This window comes from Pelmatolapia mariae, linkage group LG16_19 (assembly GCF_036321145.2).
Source record: "Pelmatolapia mariae isolate MD_Pm_ZW linkage group LG16_19, Pm_UMD_F_2, whole genome shotgun sequence".
In the NCBI taxonomy this organism is placed as follows: domain Eukaryota; kingdom Metazoa; phylum Chordata; class Actinopteri; order Cichliformes; family Cichlidae; genus Pelmatolapia; species Pelmatolapia mariae.
Genome location: NC_086241.1, coordinates 14,994,239 through 15,021,459, shown reverse-complemented (window position 1 = coordinate 15,021,459; position 27,221 = coordinate 14,994,239). Strand labels below are relative to the sequence as shown.

At 37.7% G+C, this 27,221-nt stretch overlaps 1 protein-coding gene across 1 annotated transcript; it reads left to right on the top strand.

Moving 5' to 3' along the window:
* Window positions 1-5: 5 nt before the first annotated feature.
* LOC134644299 (coiled-coil domain-containing protein 148-like) lies at window positions 6-26,256 on the top strand. The gene is made up of 15 exons (XM_063497204.1): window positions 6-43; window positions 2,017-2,105; window positions 2,519-2,640; window positions 6,942-7,045; window positions 8,249-8,340; window positions 8,440-8,591; window positions 11,432-11,527; window positions 12,057-12,229; window positions 12,764-12,902; window positions 15,972-16,178; window positions 21,215-21,355; window positions 22,838-22,956; window positions 25,089-25,206; window positions 25,391-25,525; window positions 26,064-26,256. The coding sequence occupies exons 2-15, from the start codon at window positions 2,051-2,053 to the stop codon at window positions 26,205-26,207; spliced, it is 1,797 nt and encodes a 598-aa protein (XP_063353274.1). The 5' UTR covers window positions 6-43; window positions 2,017-2,050; the 3' UTR covers window positions 26,208-26,256.
* Window positions 26,257-27,221: the final 965 nt, after the last annotated feature.

The window sequence follows — 27,221 nt, the reverse complement described above, 5'->3', positions numbered from 1 at the left end:
CTCCTGATTGGTTGCAAAGCGAATACGGGGCGTTCCCAAAGAGGTACGCGTTGTTAAATTAACCAATGACTGAGAAGATGATAGTTACCTTGGTTACCTGTTTTGTCAACCCATACACTATAGAAGGGAGAGAACAAGGTAAGCTAGGTGGCTCGTCGGGTATAAATACTTAGTTTACAACGCAAATAATCGCTAATTGTTGTGTGTAACTTTATTGTAGGTATAGTTTGAGCTTGGTCTTGTAGGAAACCTTTGGTTCACTTGTTTTTTTTATTTGTTTTGTTTGTAAGGTTGAGCATAAGTTCTACCTAAGTACTGTCGCTAAACTATAGCAGTAGCAGCTGTGACAATGATAGAGTTAAGCGTTTTCTAGTTTAATTAAGTAATATAATAATTGGTAAAAGTCGGTAAAGTAAATTAACAGAGCTTGGCTTGGAAAATATTTAGGCAAGTTGTATGTCCATAGTTTTAACAGCAAAAAAAAAAATGACAACCTAATGATATATATATATTTTTTAATATTTCTTTTGTACATTTACCCCATGTGCCACCTTTTCGTCACTGGTGTTATCTTACTTACTCCTTATGCAAATTTGGGGGGCTTCTATTAATTATTATTTAGAATAATGCAATGATAATGCAAAAATCGTAAGATAATATTTTATTATTTCAAAGCGTTTGTTCAAAGCGTCAGTGTATGATATTTGCAAAGCCATTTATTAGCAATAAAATCAAATGAAAGCATATAAATAACACTTAAAATGAGTGACAGTGCCATTCTTTATATCTTAACCTGTACCTGTACCAAATTTCAGTGGATGTAAAGTTATTATCTCGGGGGTCTTGTGTTACCCATAAGGAAGGTAACAGCAGTGACAGTTTTCATGGAAAATGCTTTTTACAAAATAGATGCTGTAAACATCAAACCACATGATGTCAGTCATCCTGTACTCACCAAATTATGTCATTTAATCCATTTATATTCTGTTGTTTTGGGGTTTTTTTTAAGAATTTCCTAACTGTGTCGTATTAGTGACTTCAGCTAAAAGCTTCTTATGAAATTACCAGATAAAACAGAAAAAAATCTGATAAATGAAAAGAGACACTGGTCTCATCATGACCACTTCTTTATAGTGCTTCAGGAAATCTGTGAAAGTAAGTCAAGTGATGTCATTATTGGGATGTTTTGTTTCAAAATAATAAACTTTTCTCATAACACCAGTGACACATTTTCAAGGGACCATGACTTTCTGTATATATCTTACAATATTTATTTCACATTTTTGCTTCATTTTGTCACAGTCATCATATTTTTAACATATCTGATTGATTTGATGCATTTTAAATATAACAAAAAAAACCACAGCCTTTACCCACCATACTCCACTGTGGGGACAAACGCTGTGGTGGTGCCTGTTCTTCTATATAATTTAATTTAAAAAACAGATATTGTGAATTTAATGGACGAGGAAGGAAAAATTATTCAAATTTAACATGGAACTAAATTGTAAATAAAGTGGTTTTTAAGTGTAGTAAAAGCCAGGGACAGAAAAATTGACATTTCTAGAATGACCTATTTCTTGAATCCTAACCTTGGCTTGCCATTTGGTGTTGAAATGGAAAAAGTAATAATTTTGCTGTCCTTAAAATCGGTATTTAAGTCTATATGTAATGGAGACATGGGCGAAAAATAGAAAAGGATTCAGAACAGCGCATCTGTTTTCCCTCCAATCATAGAAAAATTAATTCCTGCATAGTTCATCCCATCTCTTCACACACCATGCATTTGAAAGGAGAGGAATCCTGTGCGAAAATCTTTCCAAGCTTAATCCAAAACAAAGGCAAAAAAGAAAAAAAAACATTCCAGCAGTATTTCACACACACACTGGCTGCAGTACACTAAAACTTGTTGATGTTAACTAGCATTTTAAACAATGTCACACCAAACTTTTTTTTTGTAGGCAACAAAGCTGTGCATGTGTGTGCGGCGCAATAATTAATGTATTTATTTTGAAGGTACTCTGGTGCATGAAGATAAAGCTCCACAGTGATGAGTGGAAAGGATCTACAAACATTCGTAACAAGCATTAAAACGGAAGATGTTGGTAAGTGAGTGAAAAATGGCTGGAATATTCTGGCTTCTGACATAGTGGTCTACTGAACTGTTGAACCGGTTTGACCTGAAGCCCTCATGTCAAATTCTCCAGGTGCCTTTCAAGTCTGTTGTTTTTTGTCACAGGCACAGCTTGTGTTTATCCACCTGCTTCCTTGAGTCAAGCCGAAGCACTGAAAAAAAAAAACGTCTGACACAGTTTGTCTCTGCTATCCCCCTCCTCCTGTGCAATCATTTCTTTATTACGCATACAATCCAATAGAGCTTAACTGGTGCTGCTCCTCTGTCTAACCTTTTTTTGCTGAAGTCAGCATAAAGTCTTTACTTCAGACATTAAAAGTGATGAGATTTTCAAGAATTCCAGTGATCCTAATTCATCCATATCATCTGTTTTCATCCATGCAGAAAAACTGACAGTGCGAATGAAAAATGGTCTTGGCAGCTCAAAGTACAAGCTGGCAGAATATAAAAGACTACTAGCGATTGTTGATACCAGACGCCAAGAGACTGATCTAATTGGACAAAAGGTAACCTTTTGTTAGCACTATCATCCTTGTGCTAATAAAAAAGCTGTGTTTTCCTAAAATAAAGTCCCGTTGCATTTAATAACACGTTGATTTAGCAGCAAATAAAGGAGTATGTGCAATAAAACCACTCATTATACATCAAAGGAAGTGTTAACTAAACAGCATGTCCTCAGTAGTAGTAAAAAGTGCAATATCTGTGTGCGTGTGTGTGTGTGTTTACTTTTTTCCACTCTTTCATATATGCCACACGCTGTAAAAGGATTTCATTTAGCATAAAATAGACATTGCATAATTCTTGTAGTTTGTCCAACAACATGAAAGAGAGCAGTAATATCACTGCCATACAGAATGGCATTTCTGTGAATATTCATTTGGCTTCCTGTGGTTTTTCCCACCACACTGTTTGAAGTTCATAGTCACATGATTATGTGCTGATCAAAAAGTTAATGCTAGGGGCACTGGAGATTAGGCTGTTAGACCTGTGTTGTTTTAATTAGTAAATTGTGTCAGAAGCCTTCTAGCATCATTGTGGTAGCCCATGGCTTCTTCAACCCTGCGCTCTGGATAACCTAGATAAGAGAGGCTATGTTCATATTGGCCCTCCTGAAAAAGCAGGCTTTTTGAACATCTCATATTGGTGATGTGATAGGGGTAAATAAATTACCATGAGTAGCCTCAAGCATGGGATCATTTTGCTTTTTATAAATGGACTGGCAGCATTAGTAGACAGTAAACACTTGGTAGCTCTATACTACACTCTGTGCACTGTGTTACCCAATATACAGATATGTGTGCATGTAAACACTGAAAAAAGGAGTGGGAAACATATTTTTTTCAATACTGTTTTGATTACAGGTAGACATCCAACAAATGGGCATAATATTGCTACATTTTCCCTACTGATTCACCTATATTAATGTTTACGTGTTTTTGCTGAAACACATTATATTATAAGAAAATGCATAACTGACATATTCCATGTCTCCAATATTGCAGGAGAATCCCCTGTGTGTGATTGCAAAGTTATTGATCCTTTACTCATGTATGGCATTTCAGAGATGATTTGTATTTCAAAATGTATTAAAAGGAGCAATAAAGAATGAAAAAATGCATAAGGAAAGGGTATATCAGAGAGACTGCTCAGGATGGAGCTGATTTGGAGACAAAGTAAAAGAGGCAAGGTTGAGATGGTTTGGCCATGGGTAGAAGAGTGATAGTGCATGTATTGGGAAAAAGTTTAAGATTAACTGCTAAGCCAAAGGAGAAGAGGAAGACTAAAACGAAGGTTAATGGATGTAGTGAGAAAGGACATGCAGATAATTGGTGTGATGCAGAGGACAGGGTGGCAACACCTGAAGGGAGGAGTTGAAAAAAGAATGAGACATGGCTTATAACAATACCTGTGGTTTAAGTTTAAAACCTTCAAACTGAAAAAGATGACTTTTTACTCATTGTGTATGAAAGGAAATTAAATGTACTCATACAACTATTTTTACATTGTTCACGTGGATGTCTACAAGCTAAATATACAAACCCTATTATAGAGAATTTAAGACACTGTGTAAAATATAATATAGAAACAGAATGGGATGATTTACAAATCACATAAAACTATATTTTTTAATAACAGAAGATAGAAAATATGACATTTTAGTATTTCATGAAAAATATTAGGTTACTTGGCAACAGGTCAGTAACAGGTCAGAGAGTATAAAAAGAGATCTTAGAGAGTCAAAGTCTCTCAGAAGTAAAGATGGGTTGAAGTTCACCAATCTGGGAAAAAATTGTGTCTACTAATTGTGGAAGAATTCCATAACATTGCAAAGATTTTAAACAGCTTGTCATCTACAGTACATAGTATCACCAAAAGATTCAGAGAATCTGAACAAATCTCTGTACACAAGTGACTAGGTTGAAGATTAATACTGGATGCCTGTGACGTGCATCGCTGCATTAAAAACAGGCATGATTCTACCATGGAAATCTCTGCATGGGCAAAGGAATACTTCCAGAAATCACTGCCTGTGAATGCAGTTCAGCATGTCATCCACAAAGGCACGTTAAAACTCTGTGATGCAAAGAAGAAGCCATGTGTAACATGATTCAGACAGGGCACCATCTTCTCTGGCCTAAAGCTTATTTAAAATGGACTGAATTAAATGTTAAACTGTTCTGTGGTCAGACAAATCTAAATATGAAATGCTTTTCCGAAAACATCCTTCATCCTCTGGACTAAAGAGAGGGATCATCCAGTTTGTTATCAGCTCTCAGTTCCTGATGATATGGGGTATATCAATCCAGCATCTATTACAAGAGCATTGCTTCGTAGTAGAAGAGTCAGGGTGCTGAACAGGCCTGTCTGCAGTCCAGAACTTTCACCAATTAAAATCATTTGCCACATCATTAAATGACAAATATGACAAAGCAGATACAGAACTGTTGAGCAGCAAGAATCCTACGTCAGACAAGAATGGAACATTCCTCTCCCAGAAGTCCAGCAGCTGGTCTCCTCAGATGTTTACAGACTGTTGTTACACAAAGAGGAGATCGCTAAACATGGCTCTGGCCCAGCTTTTTAGAAATGTGTTGCTGCTTTCAAATTGAAAATGGCCTCATTTTTTCCTTGAAGTAGTGCAACTTTTCATTGCACCTGAAGAACTACTGCATGTTTATTTCACAGAAAGTAGAGAAAGAATGAACCAGAGTTGGAAGAAAATCATCTTTTATGTTATTAGTAACATAAATGCTTTTTCTTCTATGACAAGTCAAGGAGCCTATTGTGGAAAGGTCTATGGAAACGTGAGAAATGTATAAAACCTGAGAGTGTGAAGGGTGAGCCATGGATTTACACAGAATATTCTAGGTCAAGTACAGAGTTGATTTTCCGATGGTATTATGGTCTTCTGAATCGCAAAGAAGCATTTTCAATTTTTTTATCCAGGTATTTCGTATGGGTCTTGCAAGGTGGCATGTAATCGAGGCAGACCTTTCAATATTTTATACATTTTTTACATTTTCTTTCTGGAAGCCAGGAAGTGTTATGTCAGCGATCTTTAAAATGCCATACATTTTGTTTAACAGAGGCATGAAAATAAGATTAGTATGGGTTAAGAATGAAATGGAAGGAAATGTTGTTAAATGCATGAAAATGTACAATGTGGTGTGAGAAAAACTTTAAATATGAGAATTAAAGACCTCAATTTTCCTCTGGTTAGGTTTAAGCAAACAATAATGTTCACTAAAATGTGCCTTTACCTAAAAACTGATTGGGAAGCTAACCAATTTAATGGTTATTATAATGCTAATAAGAGTAGATATTAATGGATTAGTTTTATTTGGCAGAGTGAGACTACAAATGAGGTGATGTAAGTTTTGCTCCAGGCACAGTTTTTGCAGTCCAAATGAGTTATTAGACAGCCAGTGCAAATTAAAATTACCTATAATACACTGCCTGGAAGAGGCATGGAATATCAGCAGTTTGGCCTTTTTTATTTCAGTGCTGCACTAAAATCCAACTGAGCACTGTAGATTGACTTACTATAAAATGAGCATTAGCAAAACATATCCAAAAACAGCAATCCCCTCTGAACACATAGACAGTCACAGCATTTGAATGTACACCCAAATCATTTTATTCACTGCTCATCTGGAAATTACTGTTTTCTCGATATTCAATATTATATTTTGTACAGTCGTCTGAGCCACTGACCTGTGTGAAAAAACACTGATAAGACAATGTGTTGCTACGCTAAAGGTGCTCTAACGGAGTGCTTTAAAGAGGGTTGATGGGGGGGGGGGGACCCACAAGCGATGATAGATTAAGACTGCTACCTCCCCCGTTTCTCCTAATAACATGCCTAATGTGTATCATTTGTGTTTCATCAAATTTTTTCCAGTTTATTTTGTTTTTTTGCGTTAATAGTGACACTGTTCCAGCTGAATTATGAGTCACTCAAAGATTCAATAATGCTAATAAAAACTGAAGCATGCCTTTAAAAAGCAGGATAAAATACTTTTAACCATAAGAATACTGCGTATTTCACATTCTTTGCAACATTATGATGTATGTATAAACTATATGCACAATATGTTTTGTGCTTCATTTGAAATGGTCTAGACATTTGATGCGTTAAAGCACTGCGCATAGAGATCTCTCCGGATGAAGTTAATTGTAGGCAGAAATAAATGTTCCTAGTTAAAGTGCATTTAAAAGCAAGCACTCCAGCCAAATGCATGTTGTGCTTCCAGGAAAACTGTTTATTCCTGCTTTGCATTTAACTGCCTTGTGAACCATCTTATAGGTTCACAAGACTCGCTGTGCAGCCAAGGCAACCAAGGAGAGCTCCATATTACGGCGGCACAGACAGGTGTGGAGCACAGAGTGCCTCAGGCTGCAAAAAGCTGAGTAAGAGCCCCCTATTACTCCCTGTCATTATCTGCTGCAGTTTTCTGAATCTGCTATTACACCATGCAACCATTCCACTTAAGCCCCATTATGCCTAGCCAGGAACCTGCATGAAAAAAAAAAATAAATAAATAAATAAACTGGACACACAAAAAAGATGAAACAGAACAAATGTATCAGAGAAAAAATGAAGAGAGGATTTTTAAGCTGATTTTCTGACTCCATGACATTGAATTAACAGAGAGAAGTGGGTGGTTATAGCCATGCAGAGACAGAGGGGTATACTGAATGGAGGAAAAGTGTTCCTCTGTGGGTTGAGGCAGAAGTGTGGGACTGGGGGCCCCAGCAGTGTCATGTCTTGTGAAGTGAGAAGGGCAGCACTAGCTCTGGGGTGCAGCTTGTTTGGCTGCATAATGACTATGTCTGAGCCACCCAAGGTTAATGATGTACACAAGCGTTAGCCTCAGTAATGAGCCTAGTCATAAGGATGTGCCACTGCTTGCACCTCTCTCCACACATATCTAGTTAAAGTACCTTGGGATTCAAACAGGCAAACAGAAAAGTATATCTCTATGGTTACTTGTTCCTTTTTGCAACCATCTCAACCATGTTAGCAAGAAACAAATAATTATTGTAGCTCTCTCTGTGGGTCATTTCAGTATGAAGCTGCTCACAGCAACAAGACATCCTACACCTAACTTTTGTCAAACTTTTGGAGAAAGTCCACCAGCGAAGTCTATAATACTGTGTGTGTGTGAGATAGATGGAAAAAGGTTGTCACCTTCTTATGGCCATCTCTAAATGTGGAATTGTTGTAAGCCAAATGCAAAGAACATGCTTTTTTATTTTACTCATTTAAGGGTAAAATTTATACTTTTTACACCGTTATGTATAATTAGCAGCTACCTCTCAGGTCATGGCCACTTATACAAATTCAGATCAATAAGTTGTCATATAGTTTTATAGATTAAGCTACAGAGCACTCCATAACGTTAGGAAGCTGAAATTAACTCCATGTTTATTAGGTACTGCATTAAAGTGATGCTTGCATCAACAGATAAATAAATAAAGTCTCTTATTCTGAAATAGGCCATTTTGCATAATTATATCATGTATGCTTAGGTTTAAAATGAGTTCATTATTTGTCATTTAAATTAATGGATATGTTTGCATTTAATAAAATGCATTTGTTCTCTCCAACAGAGAGAAAGCTGAAAATGACATCCATTATTTTATAAAGCAGATCAGGCCAAACAATATAACGGACAGTGCCATCTTCTCTCTTCAAGAATATGGTAAACAACTACATTTTTTATGTGCATTTGTGTCACCATCACCTTGCTGTTGAAGCAGTGCACTGCTAATGTGTATACCTGTGTGTTTTCGGGTTTTAGAACTGTTTCTTGAGAGGGAAATTGAAGCATTCAGGATAAACACTGTGCAGCCTGTTTATCAGCTCAGGGATGACCTGGTCTTCAGACTGGGTGAAGTACAACATCAGCAGCACTCTGCACATCCATCAAACTGGGAACAAGTGATACAACAGGTATTGTGAGATATGGAATAAGGGCTTAGTGATTTTGATAAAGACCAGCCATATATACATGTATAAAAGAGCGTTTTGCAACATATGTCCTTGATTGGGGGGAAAAAGAAAAAAAGTGGCAGTATTTTTTCCTGTCTATGCACTTCAAGTCTTCAAAAGCAAATCTAATCGGCGGAAACTCTTTGCAGGTACCAGACCAAAATAGCCCATCCAGCTCCTCCACAGAAGTTTAAAATCTCTTACTTTCACACAGTGATCTTTCCTTGTGCCCAGCAGTATATGCTGTCCATGAAGCTGTTGTTTGTTAGATATCTGTGGACCCTAAGACATAAATTCTGCCTGTGACTCTGAGAGGCTTTTTGCTGGCTCTAGAGATGAATCGTGAGATTAAGGAGTTAGCCGGGTCTTTAAAGAAACACCATACTTGGAATGAAGCGAATGCCAGCCATTTTGTCGGACCTGTGTAATTCATGCTTTTTTTCCCCCTCATGGCCTCCTATTCTCTTATTGGCCCATAGCCCTTACCCACCTGATTGCTGATAAACACTCATTTTGTCTTCCTTTCCCAATCTCTTATTCCACCACTTTTCTTTTCTCTGCCTCACAATAAAAAAGAGAAGCTGAATGCTGTATAATTATGCTTTCATCCTGGAGTGAAAGTGAGGAGTTTAAAAAAACCACTAAAATTGGCACAGAATTGGGTGGTACTTTACAAAAAGAAATAGAAAGGCACAGTAGGCGACACTATGCTTGTGTACAACTTTTAAAAATGTTAATACTGCTTTTAGCATTTCTAGATGTGGTTTGAATAATAATAAAATAGGAATAATAATTTGAAAATGAATATTAATAGGTTAAAGCTTAAACTATTTTCTCTTAACTTATTAAAAGAGATAACATAATGTTTTTGAACAAACTCAATTACAATTGTAATTGGCTTTCAGTAAATAAACTTTATAATTGTCCACATATGCATTCATGCATCTATAAATCCATTTTACTACTGCTGTTTATGTGGGTGACAGGTGTAGTTATATTGTAAGACACATTCATTTTCATTCATTCCTTATCTTCATCCCTTACAAAAGCATAAGAGCCATCAGACAGTTAAACAGTTTTATTCATTGTATCTGTGTTTTTGTGCTGTTCTGGAACACTAAGATCTCTTCCTTTTTTGAATGTTTCTACTAATACTGCTACCTTGATATCAATAATGTACTGTATATTTTTACATTTTTGGGAGGGCTTTGCATTTTCAACATGCAATAGCCCATCTGAATTCATGGCACATTTGAGCATTCCTGAGCAAGTCCTCAAGTCATTTCCTGCATACCAAAAATGATGGTGTTGGCTGATAAATCTTTAAAAAATATTTACAGTTATCTTTTTTTTTTTCAAATCTTATGCAATGTTATGAAAAACGTAGTTTACCCTGACTGCTTCCATAGGAATTAAGAGGGTAAGTAGCAGCCAGGTGTCATCGGCAAAAGTGAGCACCTTTATAAATGCAGAAGTTTTGGCAGTTTGGTAGTCTGAAGCAGGTCTTGCTAACATGCTAACAGGTCTCTGTTAGCATGTTAAATATTAAAGTTCATGACAGTACAATTAGACTGAACAAATATGTCCTGTTTGGAAGGCTGCCAGTGGAAAGCCTCTTCTTCTCTTCCAAAAAGAACTTGGCAGCACAGCTTAGGTTTGCACAGTTGAATCTGAACAAAACATAAGACTTGTAGAAGAGTGTACTTTGGACAGATGAGACCACAGTGGAGATATTTGGCAATAATGCACAGAGCCACATTTAGTGAAAACCAAACACAGCATTTCAGCGCATGGTTTGCAACTATGGGACCCTGGCACCTTGCAGTTACCGGGTTGAAGATAAAATCCTTTGCATACCAAAGTATACTAGAGTCAAATGTAAGGCATCTAAAGCTCGGCTGAAATTTGGTCATGGAACAAAACAATAATCCCAGGCACAGCAGCAAATGTCCAACAGAATGGCTGAGAAAGAAAAGAGTCAAGGCGCTGCAGTGGCCCACGCAGTCAAATTGCAGTCCAGTTCTCAACCCCACTGAAATGCTGTGGCATGACAAATGACTGCAAACCTCAAGGAGCTGAAGCAACATTGTAAAAAAGAGTGAGCCAGAATTCACAATGACACGAGAGACCGACAGAGTCATACAGAAAAGGATTACTTTAATTTACTTCAAATTATTGCTGCTAAAGGTGGTTCTACGAGCTATTGAATCCTGGTGTTTAGTTCGTTTTTTTATAGGAGTCATGTATAAACTCTCTTTTCACAAAACATTTGTCAGTATTCAGAGCATGGGTAGCTCTTTGAATTTGATGTCTATTTCCTTCTCCTTTTCAAATGCCTTATTGTTTGGTTGTTCACTAGGTGGGTGTTCATTGGGTGATATTGTCTACCAATATAACAAGTCATAACAGTATATTAATACCATCAGGATGATGTAGAAACATCATATTTGTATTTTTTGCTTCCAAAAAACACTTCACAGCTTAATATTTCTTAAACATTACCTTAGATGTAACTACTCCTTTTAATTAGGCTCTTACAGTTTTAATAGGCCTAATTAGTGATTTTCTATTATTGCAGCAGTCTATCAGAAGTTCATAAATTTAGATGACCGAAAGAAAATATATATAAATATCTTGAGAGAGAGTTGTTTGTGGCAGAGGACTTCCAAGGTAGCCAGAGCAAGATTTGTAGTTCTGTTTTACCATTTTGTTTTGTCTTGACAACATAAGGTCAAACTGGCATGTTTGTTTTCTAACACTGTATTTACTACATTTTTATGTTTTCATCCTTGAACCAACAGATAAACTTTGTCAAAGCACAACAAGATGACATTATTGCAAAACTTGATGAAGAGTATCTGGACCTGGAGAGAGAGATCGTAGGCCTTGGCCTGGAGGTTTGTTTTTTTATGCAGAGAAATTTCCATTGTCGATAATAGCACATCCTTTACCTTAATAAGTGAGTGCTACAGTGTGTCGCGAGAGAAAATTAACATTTCATTGTGCAGGGAATGCCAAAGTTTGCTCCATCTGAATATTTTGTTTATTTATTTTGAACTAAGTTAGACGTTTATTGGGTCATCGTTCTATTCTTCAGTAACATCTTTACAGTTCTGCTTATGTAACTGACTACTGAGATATGCATCCAACATGTTGATATTTAGAACACAAAGTTGAATATTTTCACCACTATGCTTAACAGTTAGCAAGATGTTTGTTTTAGGAAATGCTTCTCCCTGTTTTCTCCAAACACCCGTCCACAGCGTTAATTTTTGAACCCCTGCTTGAGGGGTTGTGTTTGCTTGTATTAAGTTCAGATGTCAGTCAAAATATATGATTATCCCCAAATTTTATGTAAAACTGTATATATCAAGTATATAAAAAGTCTACAGACAACCTCAAGGATGGCCATATTGTCCTTCACAGAAATATCTCACTAGTACTTCAGATAATTTGGTGAACATTCCAGAAGAGGTTTTGAATTCAGACTGCCCTTATCCAGAGCTGAAGGACTCACTGATCGAAGCCTTTCACTCCCTATCAGAGAGATACCAGAGCAGGCTGCAGAGCCTCCAAGAACAACTGCAAAGGACAGACAGGTAGGTCTGAAGATGTCTGAAGATTTAAGCTTTGCTTTTTTTTTTCTTATTTGCATAATTCAACATTTTTACGCATTGCTGGATGAAATATATCGCTGGTTTTTACCGCTAACGTGAAATAGGTGGCTGAAATAGGCTTTTAATGATCTTCAGCCTTTCATTTAGATAATTACATGCGGGAGCAGAGCTCTGCTGTAACTGGACAGATCAAGATGAAAGATTAAGAACTCAACAGGATATTAAAATCATATAGATGCATAGTCACTTCACTCTGCAGAAACAACCTTTTAAATACGTATTTCTCACCAGGAGAGTGATTATATCAATATCTCCAAACTACTTCAGAGCTCGATTTTTATTTACATACAGCTGCTTTTATATTATTGTTACACAGCACTGCATTTTATCTGCATGTACTACATGAAAATGCAATGCAGTCAAATGAAGGTAGGGAAAGACAATTTTGTAGTGTTGCTTATCTGTTGCAGTGCTTTCCTTTCTGATCATGTACTGTTTGTGTTGAAATTGTTTCAGGTTCTGTGGCTGGTGTGAGCACGATCATGAACACTTTAAGTTCACAGTGTCTAGGTACACTCATGACATTCCCAACCACAGAGCCCTCTGCATGGATATGCTGTTGAGATTCTTTCTTGGGAAAAGTAGACAAGAGCTGGTAAGTACTTTAGGGGGAAAAAAAAATCCGAATTAATTGTTAAATTTATTTATAAATGGACAAACAGAAAAGCCAGCTATTTTTCTAAGAAAATAGGTAAAAAATCTCTAAATGTACAAAATTTGATGGTTGATATTTTCATATGTAAAGACTTTTTGCATTATCCTACAAGTTATGAGAGTAAATTGAGTATAGTTTTGGTTTTTACACTATTCTATGACATTTTATTGACTAAAATAATAGTGGAATAACATTACTAGCAGCAGAAGTCAAAAATAAAATAAAATAAATAAATAGTTGTAGTATAATGTAATTAAGCTGGTCAAGCAATGATCACCTTCAAAAAGAAGTCTTATTCTTCCTCATACAGTTAGAGTCACTCCTTGAAGCCAACCTGTGCAACCACAGTCTGATGTGCTGACCACAGAACAACTGAGCATCACGTGCCTTGCTCAAGCCCAAAATGTATCTTTGGGTAAATTGGTCTCCAGGTCTGAATGATTGGTCACTTTCCACCAAGCATCATTTTATTATTATTTCTTTTTTCTTTACTACACACAAAACACACACATACATGCTCTCTTACATGCATTTACCATAAATTAAGGCATTAACTTTCCCACACACCCATCTAAAAATGTACTTTACTCCCCTGTGAGAAGCAGCCCCACAGTGTGAGTCCCAAGCTCCCTGATCAATGTAGCTTAGTACCCTGAACCCAGCAGTGAGACACATAGATAAGCCTGGACAATGATCTGCTCAGCACGCTGCAGGATATGCCATGTCACCCACTGTGGACAATTTGCTCACGCCACCGCCTAGCATCACCATGACAACCGCCAGACCCTCTCTCCGTCCTCACCATCACCCAGAGACCTGTCCTCATATCAGTTCCAGCTGGGTGCTGCATTTAGAGCTGTGATCGTTCAGCCTTAGGGGAGTCTTGCAAGGAGGAGAGATGTCTTTCTCCATGCCCCTCACCCAGAAACATTCCCAGAGTTGGACTAATTCAGCTATTAGTCATAATTAGACTGGCTTGCGTGCAGAGGATAATCAGTGAGAGCTATAGATTGATTTGCTGAAACCTCTCTGATTACACTCACAAATGCTATTCTGCTATCAGCATGTGGAAAAAAGAAATCTTGATTTTATTCAGAGTTTTTGGCTTTTTCTCTATCTGATATCTAAATGAAATCAACCGAACAAGTATGTCTTTGATTATATCCAGTAAACTAGTAAAATGGTCCCCCTAGCTGAACTCAGCTCTGCCTGTGTGCATTTTCAGTGAAAATATGAATTGTGACTGGCATGTGTGTGATTTGTGATATTTTGTGTGTATTTGTTTAAACGAAATCCCATTAGCACTCCAGACAAATTGGTGACTTGGAAATTCTATAGTTAGCATTTTAATCACAATTTAATTATATTTCTATGGAGTCAGCATCTTAGCCCTAATGTTTCTTATGTTTTTTTTCACTTTAGAGCATTGAAGCCTGTTCTTGTTTGAGCTATGGCATTCTGCTCACCTGCCGTTAAATTTGATCTCTGTGCAGTCATTTCAGGATGATAGCGTCATTTTCTGTTGCTTTTGTCAGTCATGTTTTAGCTGAATAGAAGGTGTGAGACAAATGGTTTGTGGTATGTAACAATTTAAGAGCCTTGGTGATAAAAGCAGCCTAAATGTTTGCAATTTCTTGCCGTTCTTCTTTTTCTTCCTCTGATCCTGTAGAAAAATATCCAAAGGAAAATAGGGGAAGTGCAGAAGGTTTATTACTTTTCTCTTTTAACCTCAAGATACTTTAAATATATCATATCTTGCAGTAGTTTATCCCACTAAAGCCTTCAGTTGATATCCAAGTGGTTATCCCTATCTCAGAAAAGTGTCACTTTAATCTGTATATGGTAATTTCTTGTATTTTTTGGTGACCTAAAGTAAAACCAGCATGTCACTTTCACAATCAGGTGGTTGTACTCCAGCCAGCTATAAGTGGAGATCTCCCTCTGCTGGATGGGGCAATTAAATGTCTATTATCTTTGTACCAGCAGAGAATCAGCAGGATTTCATAGTATTAATATAGTAGTAATAATATTCCATGCTAATAGTAAAAATTATTCATACCTCTTTGTACTTCTGAGTTTATATGGCCATTATTTATTTCACATTCTCCTCCAGGAAACCTTACTCTGCAGAGGAAATGTGAATGCAGCAGCCGAACTAGGTGCTGTTACACTCTAAGTGTATACTGCAGGCACAGTGCGGTGGATGCATCCACACAAACTGTGAGTGCAATGGCTGAAGTGCACCTAAGCCTGTGCACAAGCATGCAAGCATATATGCACATATCTCAAAGGCTCATGCTTAGTCTTTACTTCAAACCACAGTAAAGGCAGGGACAAAAAGAGAAAGGGAAGAACAAAGGAGGTGGGGGGGGGGCTTTTCCTCAAGTTCTAAAGTTGTGTATTAATAAACAGGATTTGCTTGACTGCCTCTGGCGCTTCTGTTCCGTTGGCAGGTCTGTCAGCTCACTCATTTTCAATAAAACCATTCAGCCGTCTAATGCCTTCCCACCGTCAGTTAGCCACTATTAGCCCATAGATGAATATCATTCCCTCGGTTCCAATGAAGCAGCCAAGTGGTGCAGCCTCTGTGAGCGCTGACACAATGATGAATAGCTACAGGCAGCCCTCACACAGAAAGGAACTGTTTTCCTGTAGGACATTTCACAGCCAGGAGAGAGAGAGACCATTTTATACACCAGCGGAGTTAGATCTGACACAGAGTTGTCCCTATGGTCCTGCTGCCATTATTGTAGAGTGTTGTAACAAAGGGAAGTTTTTGGTTTCCCATTAGCATATTGTTAATTTGGTGCAACACGATGCATAATATATCAGAGTTGCCGTTTGGGCTGTGGTGCTTTAGTTTTGAAGCACTATGATCACAGTGTCATCTTCCAGGTTTTTTTTCTGACTCTGTTTATAATTGTGCCTGATACATCTGTACAGTTAAAACGTTTTTTTTTGTCACCCCACATACAAACAGTACACAGTCCATTCTCATTCTTCTTCCAGCTGGAGCATGAATATGTGTGGGACTTGCAGCGCTTCACCCAGGCGCAGCTAAGAGCAGTGCCCCAGCAGTGGCAGCGAGACCATGAAGAACTCCTGGCCCGAGCCCAGGTCACACTGCAGGAGGCAAAACATGCCCACCAGGAGGAGCTGGAGCTACACAGAGACCGCCAGAACCAGCAGGACATTTGCTTGCATCTCAGAGAAAAAGTTAGTGTCTCTTTTATACCTTTGAGTCTTGAGTTGTTGCATTTTTGAGATACACTGAAATCTACTTATGCTGCCAGAATATACGTTTTCCTCATATATATTCAGTATATGCTATATATTTAACATAACAACTTTTTTCCTATATTCCTTTCAAGCTATCTCATGTGCAGCTGTGGTAGTGTGAAGTTTGAGGGAACAGATTGCCTGCTTGTGTACAGTATATCTGCTGATGAGGCTGTATATTACGCCAGGCTGCCTGACAGCATCTCTTGCTTTAGCTGTCACTTGGGATGGGCTGTGAATGCAAACAAGCTAATAAGAATGGTCTTGCAAACATGATGTTGCTGTCTCCGAGGGGTGCTAGTTCACATTCGCACAACAAACAAGTTACTCATGTGAACAAATCCATGTGGTGTTGATATAGCACCAAGTTGCTTATGTCCTGTGGCTGTTTGGATAAGACACTGATGTATGAGGTAGGGCTGGTGGGAGCCGACAACACCGAATCTCATTTAGTCAAAAAACACCACAGAGGTTGTTTTTCTGCTGTTGGTTTGCAGATGCAAAGTTCTAGGATTGTTTTCTGTACAGATCTGTGAATTCTTCCCTCTTGGCATGAATTAATTCTTTCTGTTTTCAGTGTTTTTAACTCTATATTACCCCAATTTTGGTATCTTGTTTCGAAAGTTGTTATGAGACTGATCCTGATCCTAACCACCACAATATATAATTAATAACTAGAGCCCAGCCGATATATATTGGCGAGGGTGGTGTAATGTCTGATAATTGGTATTTGCCTTTATATCGGTATTGGCATTAAAAATTGATAAATGAAATTTTAAAAAGTAAAAGAAGAGATGGAAGAAACTCTCTGTTCTATGAATGTGGATGTTGCATAATTTGTCCACCAGAGGGCACTCTGCAACTTTCAAGATTATTTTCAAACAACATTTTCATATCATCCTAGTTAGGACTCATAAATCGCTACAGTTACCAATCATTATAGGGGAAAAACAATATAAGAAAATATCGGCCAAAATATCAGGTTTGTAAATCACCAAAGATTGTATCGGTCTTAAAAAAAAGTCTATATTCTTGTAGCGCTTTGAATAACAATCTCCACCCCTTTCCTTCTGCTACCTGCCAGTAGATTATTTTTCACATTTGTGTCACACTGAAGAGTTGAAATGTTTTCTATACAAAAGTTTGAAAGATAGTACATTCTCAAAAAACAAACAAAAAATCTCCCAATTTTTTTATTTTAATGCCTTTCTAAATAGTAGTGCAACTTTATATATGACCATATACTTGATATGTCTTCAAAGTGTATTATCCTAAACTTAAAGCAAAAGTTGGGGAATTGAAGACTGACTGTCAATAGGTTATTATTTTTTTCTTATGGAGTGTAATTTAAGTGGTGGATGTGCACATATTTGAGTTTGCGTGGAGGCTCAGATGGATTCTTGTTTTCATTCAGTCTTTCTTTCCACTGCCTTTATCATCACTGCACAGTGACACTGCAGCGAGGCAAGATGGATTCTCCTTCTGATGCGTCTGCCTCTTTAATGCTTTGGTTTCTGCAGCTGCTCCCTCTGATCCAAACAACTCCCCTGACTCTACTGTGAGTCATCCCTATTGTATTTAGTGTACTGTGTAGGAAAATATGGTAGCAGAAACTTGCATATTGGAGCTTGCAGTATAATATAAATAAATGAACGAATCAAAATGTATATTTTATGGAGGGCTAACGGTCATCATGATCTATAATTCAAGAGCAGTCCATCCTGGGGTTTTTTTGGGTTTTTTTAACAATACAATTGTTTTTTTTTCCATATAGGGGTAATCTGATGGAAAAGGATGGAAAGCACAGTTTCAAAAAAGACAACAGATACCCTTTCGTAACAGCTTACTGTGAAAAAAATTATAAAATAAAGATTTCAGTGATGGTACTTTTTGGTTAAGGCGGTAGAGTAAGTGCCTACTTGTTATGTTTTCTTCCTTGGGTTTCCACATCTCGTCTTCTCAGTGGGTTCAGATGAGAGCATACACAGGACAGTTTTTGGTCAGTGCCGGTCTGATTCTGACCTCATTATAGTGAGTGAGGTTGTGTGCTGCCATCCCACTCAGACACTCTTCAGGGAATGGTGCAGTGGGAAGAAATCAAGGGTAATTGATTTTAGAGTTTGCTTGAACTCCTCTGTTCTAGAAGGGGCAAGGATGCCACAGAAGACAGTCTAAATTCATGTGTATGCACTCAGATGAGATTACTGATCATATAGCAGTTTCAGAAAGCGCTCCAGACGTGAAATTGTAGAAGCTGTGGTTGCTTTAAAATAAAAAGATATTTAAGATAACTAGTCAACATTACATGCATGAGACCCAGCTCAAAATCGTTCCATTTTATCACTGAAAGACAGGCTCTTCTTTTCAAATCATCATCCGTTTGTTCTGGCTCTTGTAATTAGCTCGTATTGTTCTCTGTGTTACTGTTAATTCCAGCCTTTTATTGTGTCCTTGCTTTCATTTTACCTCCCACTTGTATCTCGCTCCCAGGCATATTTGATGAGTGATTGTTTTTTTTTTCCACATGAGTAAATAAAGCCTGGAGGGATGACAGATTGTTGCAACATGCTCAGGTGGGAAAGGGATGAGCAGGCCAAAGGACAAGCGGCACTACAAACGAAAAAGAAAGATTTCACAAAACCGGAGGTTTTCTTTTATAGCCAGCACTCTTTTTTTTCTCTCCCCCCTCCCACCTTATCTCCAGAGTACTTTACCAAACAAACATCACTGTTATAGATTAACTTATGGCCGCATTATTTATGTGCTCTTCCTACAGTAATCAGGATATTCTCTAGGCTCCGTGTGAGGAGATCGCCTGTCATCGAGTCAGTCATTTAATGGCTGCCAAGTCTCTCTGGTGGCCAGATGAAAACAACTGTGGAGTTGAGACAGTGTGTGGGCTCCACAGTGGTTCAGCTGACAACTCTCTGAGGAGTTAATTACGCATATGTCTATAATTTTTCCTTTGCACAGTGATGTACCTGTTATGGAACTCAGGAAAATGTTCATTGTCTTGGGTGTAAAAATACAACAATAATTGCATAGTTTCATTTTTGTCATCTTGTAATGGACTTCAGCTCTTGTCCCTTTAAAGATTCTGTAAATTTCATGTATCATTAACGTCACTCAGCAGAGTGTTCCCGCATAATAAGGAGTAATGCTATTCTCGCTTCTGTTTGTTGCAGTAATTTACAGCGCTAAAGATTTTATGTTTTTTGATTTTTTTTAAGCCTAATCTGCTTCCATCAGCTGTTATATATATTAAATTACTTGCAATAGAAAGTTATGATGGCTGCTGCAATGCCGGCTGACAAAAGACATTTAACTGTACAGTTATATTAACAAAAGCTTTGAGCCAGCTGCAGTGCTCCGATAAAAAGACTATCATTCTTTTGTTATTCTGACATCTCTGCAGTCTTTTTTGTGCTACCATGAAAAAGGATGGTTTCCCATTTCCATTTGAATTCACAGAAAATGAGATTCCAGTGACAAATTACTGTAGACTGTACGTAATGACCATTTTATTCTCTTTGTGCTACCTAAAATGCCTCTTCATTCCTGCCTAAACAAGAAGTCTTACAAAACACATTCAGACACTGGGGATCTTGGAGTTTTAAAAGAAACATTTCAAATTGTTGTGTGACCTGAGTGTATCAAAATATATGTACTCCCTACAGACCTGCCTATATGATTTTCTATACATTTTGCAGGTATCTTATATTGATAGATTGAACTTGATGGATAGTTTAATTATGTGTACTTGTTTTGCTGAGAAAATATGCCCACTAAAGTTATATTGGGTAACTTGTCAGAATATGCCAAAATTTCATTTTTTTTTTATTTTTTTTGCATGGATTTAAGCGTTTGATTGTGTGAACACCAGAAGTTATTCAAATCATTACTGTGACCGTTCACAACCACAGGATTATACTAAACAAAGCAATAATGGAAACTGTTTAAATAACAAGTGCGCACATAGCTATGAGGCAAGAATGAAGAGGAGGAAGAGGAAAGTACATGCCAGGATAGTAGAGAGCCTGGTACTAATTAAAAAAAAGAAAAGTTAACTTTAAAAAAGTGTCCAGAAGCAGAAATAAATAAATAAATAAATATTTTCTTACTTATCCAGGTTCAGTAATACTGAGAACTCGAAACATCTGCAGGAAATAATTTTAATTGTATTTGCGAGAGTTTTCTAAAGAATAACCATATTGTATTTCCATCTTTAGCACTGCTAAATAGAAGTGGATTAGAGGCTGGAGTGTTTAAATTCTTCTCTCAATCTCACAGCTGCTGCTTTCTCTCAGGCAGACATCATGTATGATTAACTTGATGATACTGCTGGTGATAATGTGTGTGTGACCATGTTAATTTGCAGTTCATCCCTTTGGAGATTCCTAAGCTCTCCTCTGATAGATCTGTAAATCTGTCTGCCTAGTCAGTATTCAACACTTCAATACACGGCATGCCACAGAGAGGTTGCTGCATAACGAACCTGTCACTCACTCCCCAGCAAATGTTTATGGGTATGTGTGTGTTTGAAAAGTTAAGACAGTCTCTTTCCAAATATCTAGTTGAGTGAGTGAGGATTGCTATTGATTTTCTTTTCTTTCTCAGCTAAAACTTGAAAAATCTCTACATTTTTAACTCTGGAGGAGCTTCTGTGTAAATATAATTGATCTAAATTGCGGAATAAGGACACCATTCTCCTCACTAGGATACGTTTTGTTTTAGTGTAGGGCTCAAAATGCAAGGGTTTTCTTTATGATTCATTGTTTAGAGGGGCCTGAGGGGGATCTAGAAAAGTGTGAAAAGCAGTTTTGGTACCTCCTCTGGAGTTCATGCCACAATTTGGCAGCTGGTTGTCTCCGTGTGAATAATTCTTTCAAAACAGTTGCTGATAGACAAGAATCTGCCTTTTTCTTTTTATTTTCTCTTTCATCCCTTATGTGTGTCTGCATATGCATTTGTAGTTGCAGCAGTGGCGGGCCCAGCAGGAGGAGGTAGCTAAGCTTGAGGCAGCAATAGCAGCCAGACAACAAGAGGAAGAAGAGGCGAGGTTAAAGAGGGAGCAAGAGAAGGACGCCGTCATCAGGTTGCAGCAGAAAGAAAAAGTAAACACTTCTTCACCCTTATAACAAATGTTGTTATAGGTTTGTTAAATCCTGGGACATTTGCTTATTAATGTCTATACTTTTAAATCACCTTAGCTTATATTATATATTGTATTAAAGCAAGCATTTTTCTAGATGATAAATGCTACTTTTTGGTCGGTTAGTGTTTTGTGCGAGTAATCCCTTAAAGCCAAAAGCTCAAAGCTTTAGGTATTTTTGTTCTACTGTTGAACTGTATCATAACAATAAGAGCAGAGCTCCTTAATATGGTCATCTCAGGCACACAACTCTGCTGTTTGTGAAGGGCAGCCAATCAGGAGAAGTTTGCCACTATGGCCAGCTTTCAGGAAAGAGGAGCTAAAAGTAGCTTTTTTAAGACAGTACACAGGATGAACTGAGCATCAGACACAAGACCATATGTTTGTTAAAGAGGAACTATTTTGAACTGTGACTCATGCAACACTGACCCAGCAAAGGCCAAGAATAAAAATGTGGAAGTGAAAGGCCCACTTTAATTGTTCTTGTGGGATAAAATGAGTATGAATTCTTATGCTTCACTATGGTGCGTTCCATCCACTAACATGCACACATCCAATCAAAAACAAGGGACTGCCAACAGCAGCTCAACTATGTAGCAGACAATGGGGATTAGTTTAGGTTTAGATGAGTGTTTACAGTGTGCCACACACAGAGTATTGATTTCACAGTGAAGCAAGTACTCTCAAAAGCATCAAATCGTTTTGGATGTGCGCTCGTTCTAAAACCTTTTCATGTGTATGAACAGATGAGTGTATGAATGACTTCTCAAGGAATGAAATATCACTGAATGCCTACAAAACAACCGCTGAAAGTAACTGTCTCTTTCTTTTAGAAGTACTAGAAATGCCATAGAGTTTCTTTGGGTAAATAAAAATGCATTGTATTTAGGGACTTTAGGAATGAATAAAATAAAAGAATAATTCCACCATGGCAGGGTTTTTGATGTAGGTAGCTTGGTTTTTTAAAAAAATTCACCGCGTTCAAATTTCTTGCCATTTATGGCTCCAGAATCTGAATGATTTAATTGTGGGCATGCATGGATATCAAATTGAAAGCACATTGTGGATATAATTACATGGGTATTTTGATTATTCACTTTAGTTATTGAACCCACAGGTACGACAGACCAGAATATGTGTGTGTGTGTATGTCTGACTGTTTAATTAAGTCTCTCCTCAGGGGTCTGCTAGGCGAGTATAGGCAACCTGAGACATTCTGATTAATGAGAACATTTAGGCCTCATTGGATTCCATATAATTTAGCACAATAGTCTGGCAGACGTTGAAATATCATCTCATTCTCTCTATTTACACTTATCTGATTCCCGCTCTGTCTCAATCAATAGGACATGATGAGCCTAAGAGTTTCCGTGGGAGTCAACTTAGTGGAAGTGTAGCCACTGTTCTTGTTCAGTTTTAGTCTTTGTTGATTTTTTTCCCCCAGGTCAGACAGTTTTATTTAAAGCAGCAGAAGAGGAGAGAAGTGCTGGAGCAGAGGGATCAAGAGAGGCTTGCTAATCTAAGAAGCGTCATGGAAGAACAGGCAAAGCGAGATAAGGAGAGGTGAGTGTTGCACCATGGGACCTTGAGTTTTCGGCGCTGCCAAGTGCATCAAGGTTGTTAAAGGCAGCTCAGAACCCTTAGAATTTCTGAATTACTCAAAACAGCCATGACATGTTTTTAGTCAGCCACTTTATGCGTGCGATTTGGGCGATCACTCACAGGAATTCACAGTGTTGTCCAAAATTTACAAGTGACCTATGTCTATTTCACATTCTGTTTAAAAATACATTTGAGTAAAAAGTGGAATCTAGCATGCTGCATTTTATTATTATGTGAAGCACTTTGAACAAATACAGTTACTAAAGAAACAGCCTGAAATTATTTTTACATAATTTCCATTGTAAGCAGTGAGTGACAGAGTTTACTCAAGAGTATTAACAGGAAATTATTACCATTTCACCTTCATTTGTATCATGTATCATTAGTCAGTCTTTTCATCGACTAATTAAATAATACACTTTGGAACTTTCATGGACACAAAATGGTAAATGGCCTGCATTTGTATAGCGCTTTACTCAGTCCCTAAGGACCCCAAAGCGCTTCACACACAAGACTTAAGAATACAGTGTCTATATTTTTTCTTCTTTACATAGTCTTATCCTTCCATCAGCCCACTGTGTGCTGTGTTTGCAATATAATATTTATACATACACTCTGTGGTCACTTTGTATTAGGTACACTTTTTTCTGTACCTGAGTTGAACCGCTTTTTTACCTTCAGAACTTTGTTAATTCTTTATGGCATAGATTTAACAAAGTGCTGGACGCATTCTTAGAGATTTTGGTCCATATCGATATGTTAGCGTCACACAGTTGTTGCAGACTAGTTGGCTGCACATTTATAATGTAAATCCTTTGTTCCACCACATCCTAAGTGTCTTCTATTGGATTGATATCTGGTGATTATGGAGGCTAATTGAGTACAGTGAACTCCATTTTGGTGAGCCAGTCCAAATTCTAGCCTCAGGTTCATGTTCTTAGTTAAAGGAGAGGCACTCAGTGTGCTCTTCTGTTGCTGTAGTTCATCTGCTTCCTCTTTCAATGTGTGTTTGCATTCAGAGATGCTCTTCTGCATACCTTTATGCCAGGGAGTGGTTATTTGGGTTGATGATGCATTGCTATGAGCTCAAAAGCAGCTTTGCCATTCTCCTTTCACCTCTGGCATTAACAAGGCATTTTCGCCCAGAGAACTGGCACTTACTGCGTATTTTCTAATTTTCAGACCATTCTCTGTAAATTCTATGGTTGTGTGGGCAAATCCAAGTGCATCAGCAGTTTCTCAAATACTCAGACATCCCATCTGGCACCAAGAGCAATGCCATGTTCAAAGTCACTTAAATCAGTGTTCTTGCCCATTCTGATGATTCCTTTAAACCTCAGCAGGTCATCTTCACCGTGTCTACATACCTAAATGTAGACATGTAGCTGTAACTCATGTGAGTAGCTGATTAGATGTTTGTGTTAATCAGCTGTTGAACAGGTATATATAATGTATTAGTGTATATCAATCATAAAATATTCACTGAATAAACAGGAATATGTACTGCTAAATGAAAAACATAGTATTAATCAGAAATCACTGCTGATTGTAGTTTCTTAAATGAAAAGAATGCTCTGATAACAATGTAGCATCACAAGTACTTTCTCTGAATATTTGCAACTTTCTAACACCTCTATGCTCGACCCTTGCTGAGTCACTGGAGATGTCGCACCTCATCAGTGATGCGGGGTCAGTCAGACGTGAGCACACTGGAAACTTTCAACAGGAAAAATAATGTCTCAGACTAATGTTAACTTGCTGCTGAAAAATAAAACGTGCCTTTAAAAACATTCTCTTGCATGGTGTGGTTTCCATTTGATTTCTCTGCAGACACACACTCACATTAAATCCGTATAATGTTGTTGACTTTGGCTGTGAGAATGAATTCAGATGCGAAAGGGATTCATTGAGGGGCTGAGACAGAGATAAAAGCAGGTGATGGGAGAGGAGCTGCACTCTGGCAGCACCGTAGAGCCCTCCACAGCCTGGAGGTCTGCTGTGTCAGGAGCAATATGTAATGTTGATTGTGGCAGTGGCAGAGGAAGAAAGGGATTGTTTAGGTCTGATGTCCACACCTTTTCTGCTTCCTCTAGGGTGCAGTTTCGGGCAGATATGCTACAACAGCGACGGCTGGAGAGAGAGGCGCGGGAGCTTGAGCGGCAGAGAGAAGAAGAAGAGAGACAGAATCGTCTGGGAGCTCTTAGAAACCAGGTGGAGCATTATCTGGTCTTTCAACCACTTGGATTAGTTCTGTCAGTGGAAATAACTCACAAGGGAAAAAAACTCGACTCATCCTTATCTGAGTAAAGGCATCACTGCCACCTTATGGCAGTAAGTAAAAAGACAATTGTATATTATTAGTAAATCCAGTGTATATTTTTCTTATTTATCTAAGGTTGGGGTGGTGGCAGAGGCAGACCCAGAGAGGATGATGGCAGACACAGAGGCTTGGAAGTGTCGACACTTGAATGTAAACGAGTTTGAGCTCCAAAAGCCTCTCTACAGTATAAACACGTACACAGACACACAGGTGAGACATGATAGGATCTACCCTCCTATAACCACTTTCTTTGCAAAGTCTTTAAGGCTGCATGATCATTTGCCCCTGTCCTCTTATCTCTGCTCTGTATATATACCTACATGACGTCTCGCCTCCTCACTCATGTTTCCTTCGTTACATTAAGTCACTTAAGTTTCAGTTCCTTTTGGGTGACACTGACCAGTGACCCATGCACTGGAGGAAAATTATGTAAGCTGGGTGGCTGGCCAAACAGTGTTTGTCCTCAACAGTCTTAATTTCAAGGCCACCAAAGTCAGTCAGTGAACTGTAGAGTCTGTGTGTGGTTTTGTTTTAACAGGTTAGGATTTGGGTATTGTGTAATATAGGTATTGATTAATGATTGTCAGACTGTGATGCTTTTCTCTTCTGGCACCAAATGATGATGAATTAATGATCAACCCTTATGTCAAGTATTAAATGTGTAGTGAACCATTAAAAACAGCAAAGGTTGCATAAAGAATGGAATGTAAAACAGCTGTTTATTAAAAAAAAAAAATCTATCTTCCAGATTGTGTCTGATCCAAGAGTGCGGGTTGAGCAGGCTCTGCGGGAGGCCGGTCTACACCAGAGTCAGTATGCCAGAGAGGTTCTGTCTGTCATCAAGCCCCCCAAACCACCTCGGCGTGACACAAGGTCCATACTTAAATTCTGACCCAACTTTTGTTTAAGTCATCTTATGAAGTCCCACTCTTGTCCCAATATTAAACAACATATGGCTTATAATGAATTTGCTTCATGTGTAAGAATCTTTCATGGTTTTTAATTAAGAGTGCTTACAACAGCTGCAGTTCTTACAAAGTAGTTTTTTTAACTACAGTATTGTCCTCCAAATGACAATTACAATTACTAACTTGTAGATTTTATACATGAGAAATACATACAGTATCTCTGAGTGCTGGCAGATGTGTTCAGCAAAGAAAAAGACAAATCAATCTTTAGTCACGGACTGCATTTTAGGGTGGGTTGTATTTGCATAAAAAAATCTTGTGTTGCAGAAGCTACTAACATCCTCAAATATTTGATAGCGCATTCACTAAAATACACTGCTGGAAGTTCTAATCTAAAAGAAATTGCTGAATAATTTTCTTCTAAAAAAGCATGTAAGAAGGTGTTTTTCACCACTGTCACTGGTATCTCTTTTTGTAGCAACAGATAGTTATTTCTCACTCTAAAATGAGTCGAGGCTCCTCAAAGATCAGTTTTAGAACCACTTATCCCCCCCCCTGAAAAAAAACAAACCCCAAGACAATTCAAAGACTCCAAATCTACAAAAATGTCCAGACGTGATATTTTTATTTCAATTCATTGAAGTGTGTTTCTTGGTCTTAACCACATGCCCTTAAAATTCAAAGTAATCTCCTTTCTTGCTGGACTGTAATTCCAGCTTTGGCAGAGATAAACATGGAGATCAAGATACAGAACATATCATTTTGAAGATTTGTGTTATTTTACAAGGATATATTTCTGGATAAATATAGTAGATATAATACATACTTACACATATACTCTATAAGCATACATGCAACACGCTTAATATTTTATTGTCAAATAAATCATAAAAAAAATCTTAATGTGTAACTTTTAAATATTTCAGTATTAACATTTTAAGTACAATATATATACATATCCACATGAGTCAAAACTATATACATGCTACAGGGCAACT

Bases quoted from the DNA above. Each gene is read 5' to 3' on its own strand.
- LOC134644299 (XM_063497204.1), top strand. From the start codon at position 2,051: ATGAGTGGAAAGGATCTACAAACATTCGTAACAAGCATTAAAACGGAA. The intron at 2,641-6,941 runs GTAACCTTTTGT...ACCATCTTATAG, and splicing joins CTGATCTAATTGGACAAAAG to GTTCACAAGACTCGCTGTGC. The intron at 16,179-21,214 runs GTTAGTGTCTCT...ATGCATTTGTAG, and splicing joins GCTTGCATCTCAGAGAAAAA to TTGCAGCAGTGGCGGGCCCA.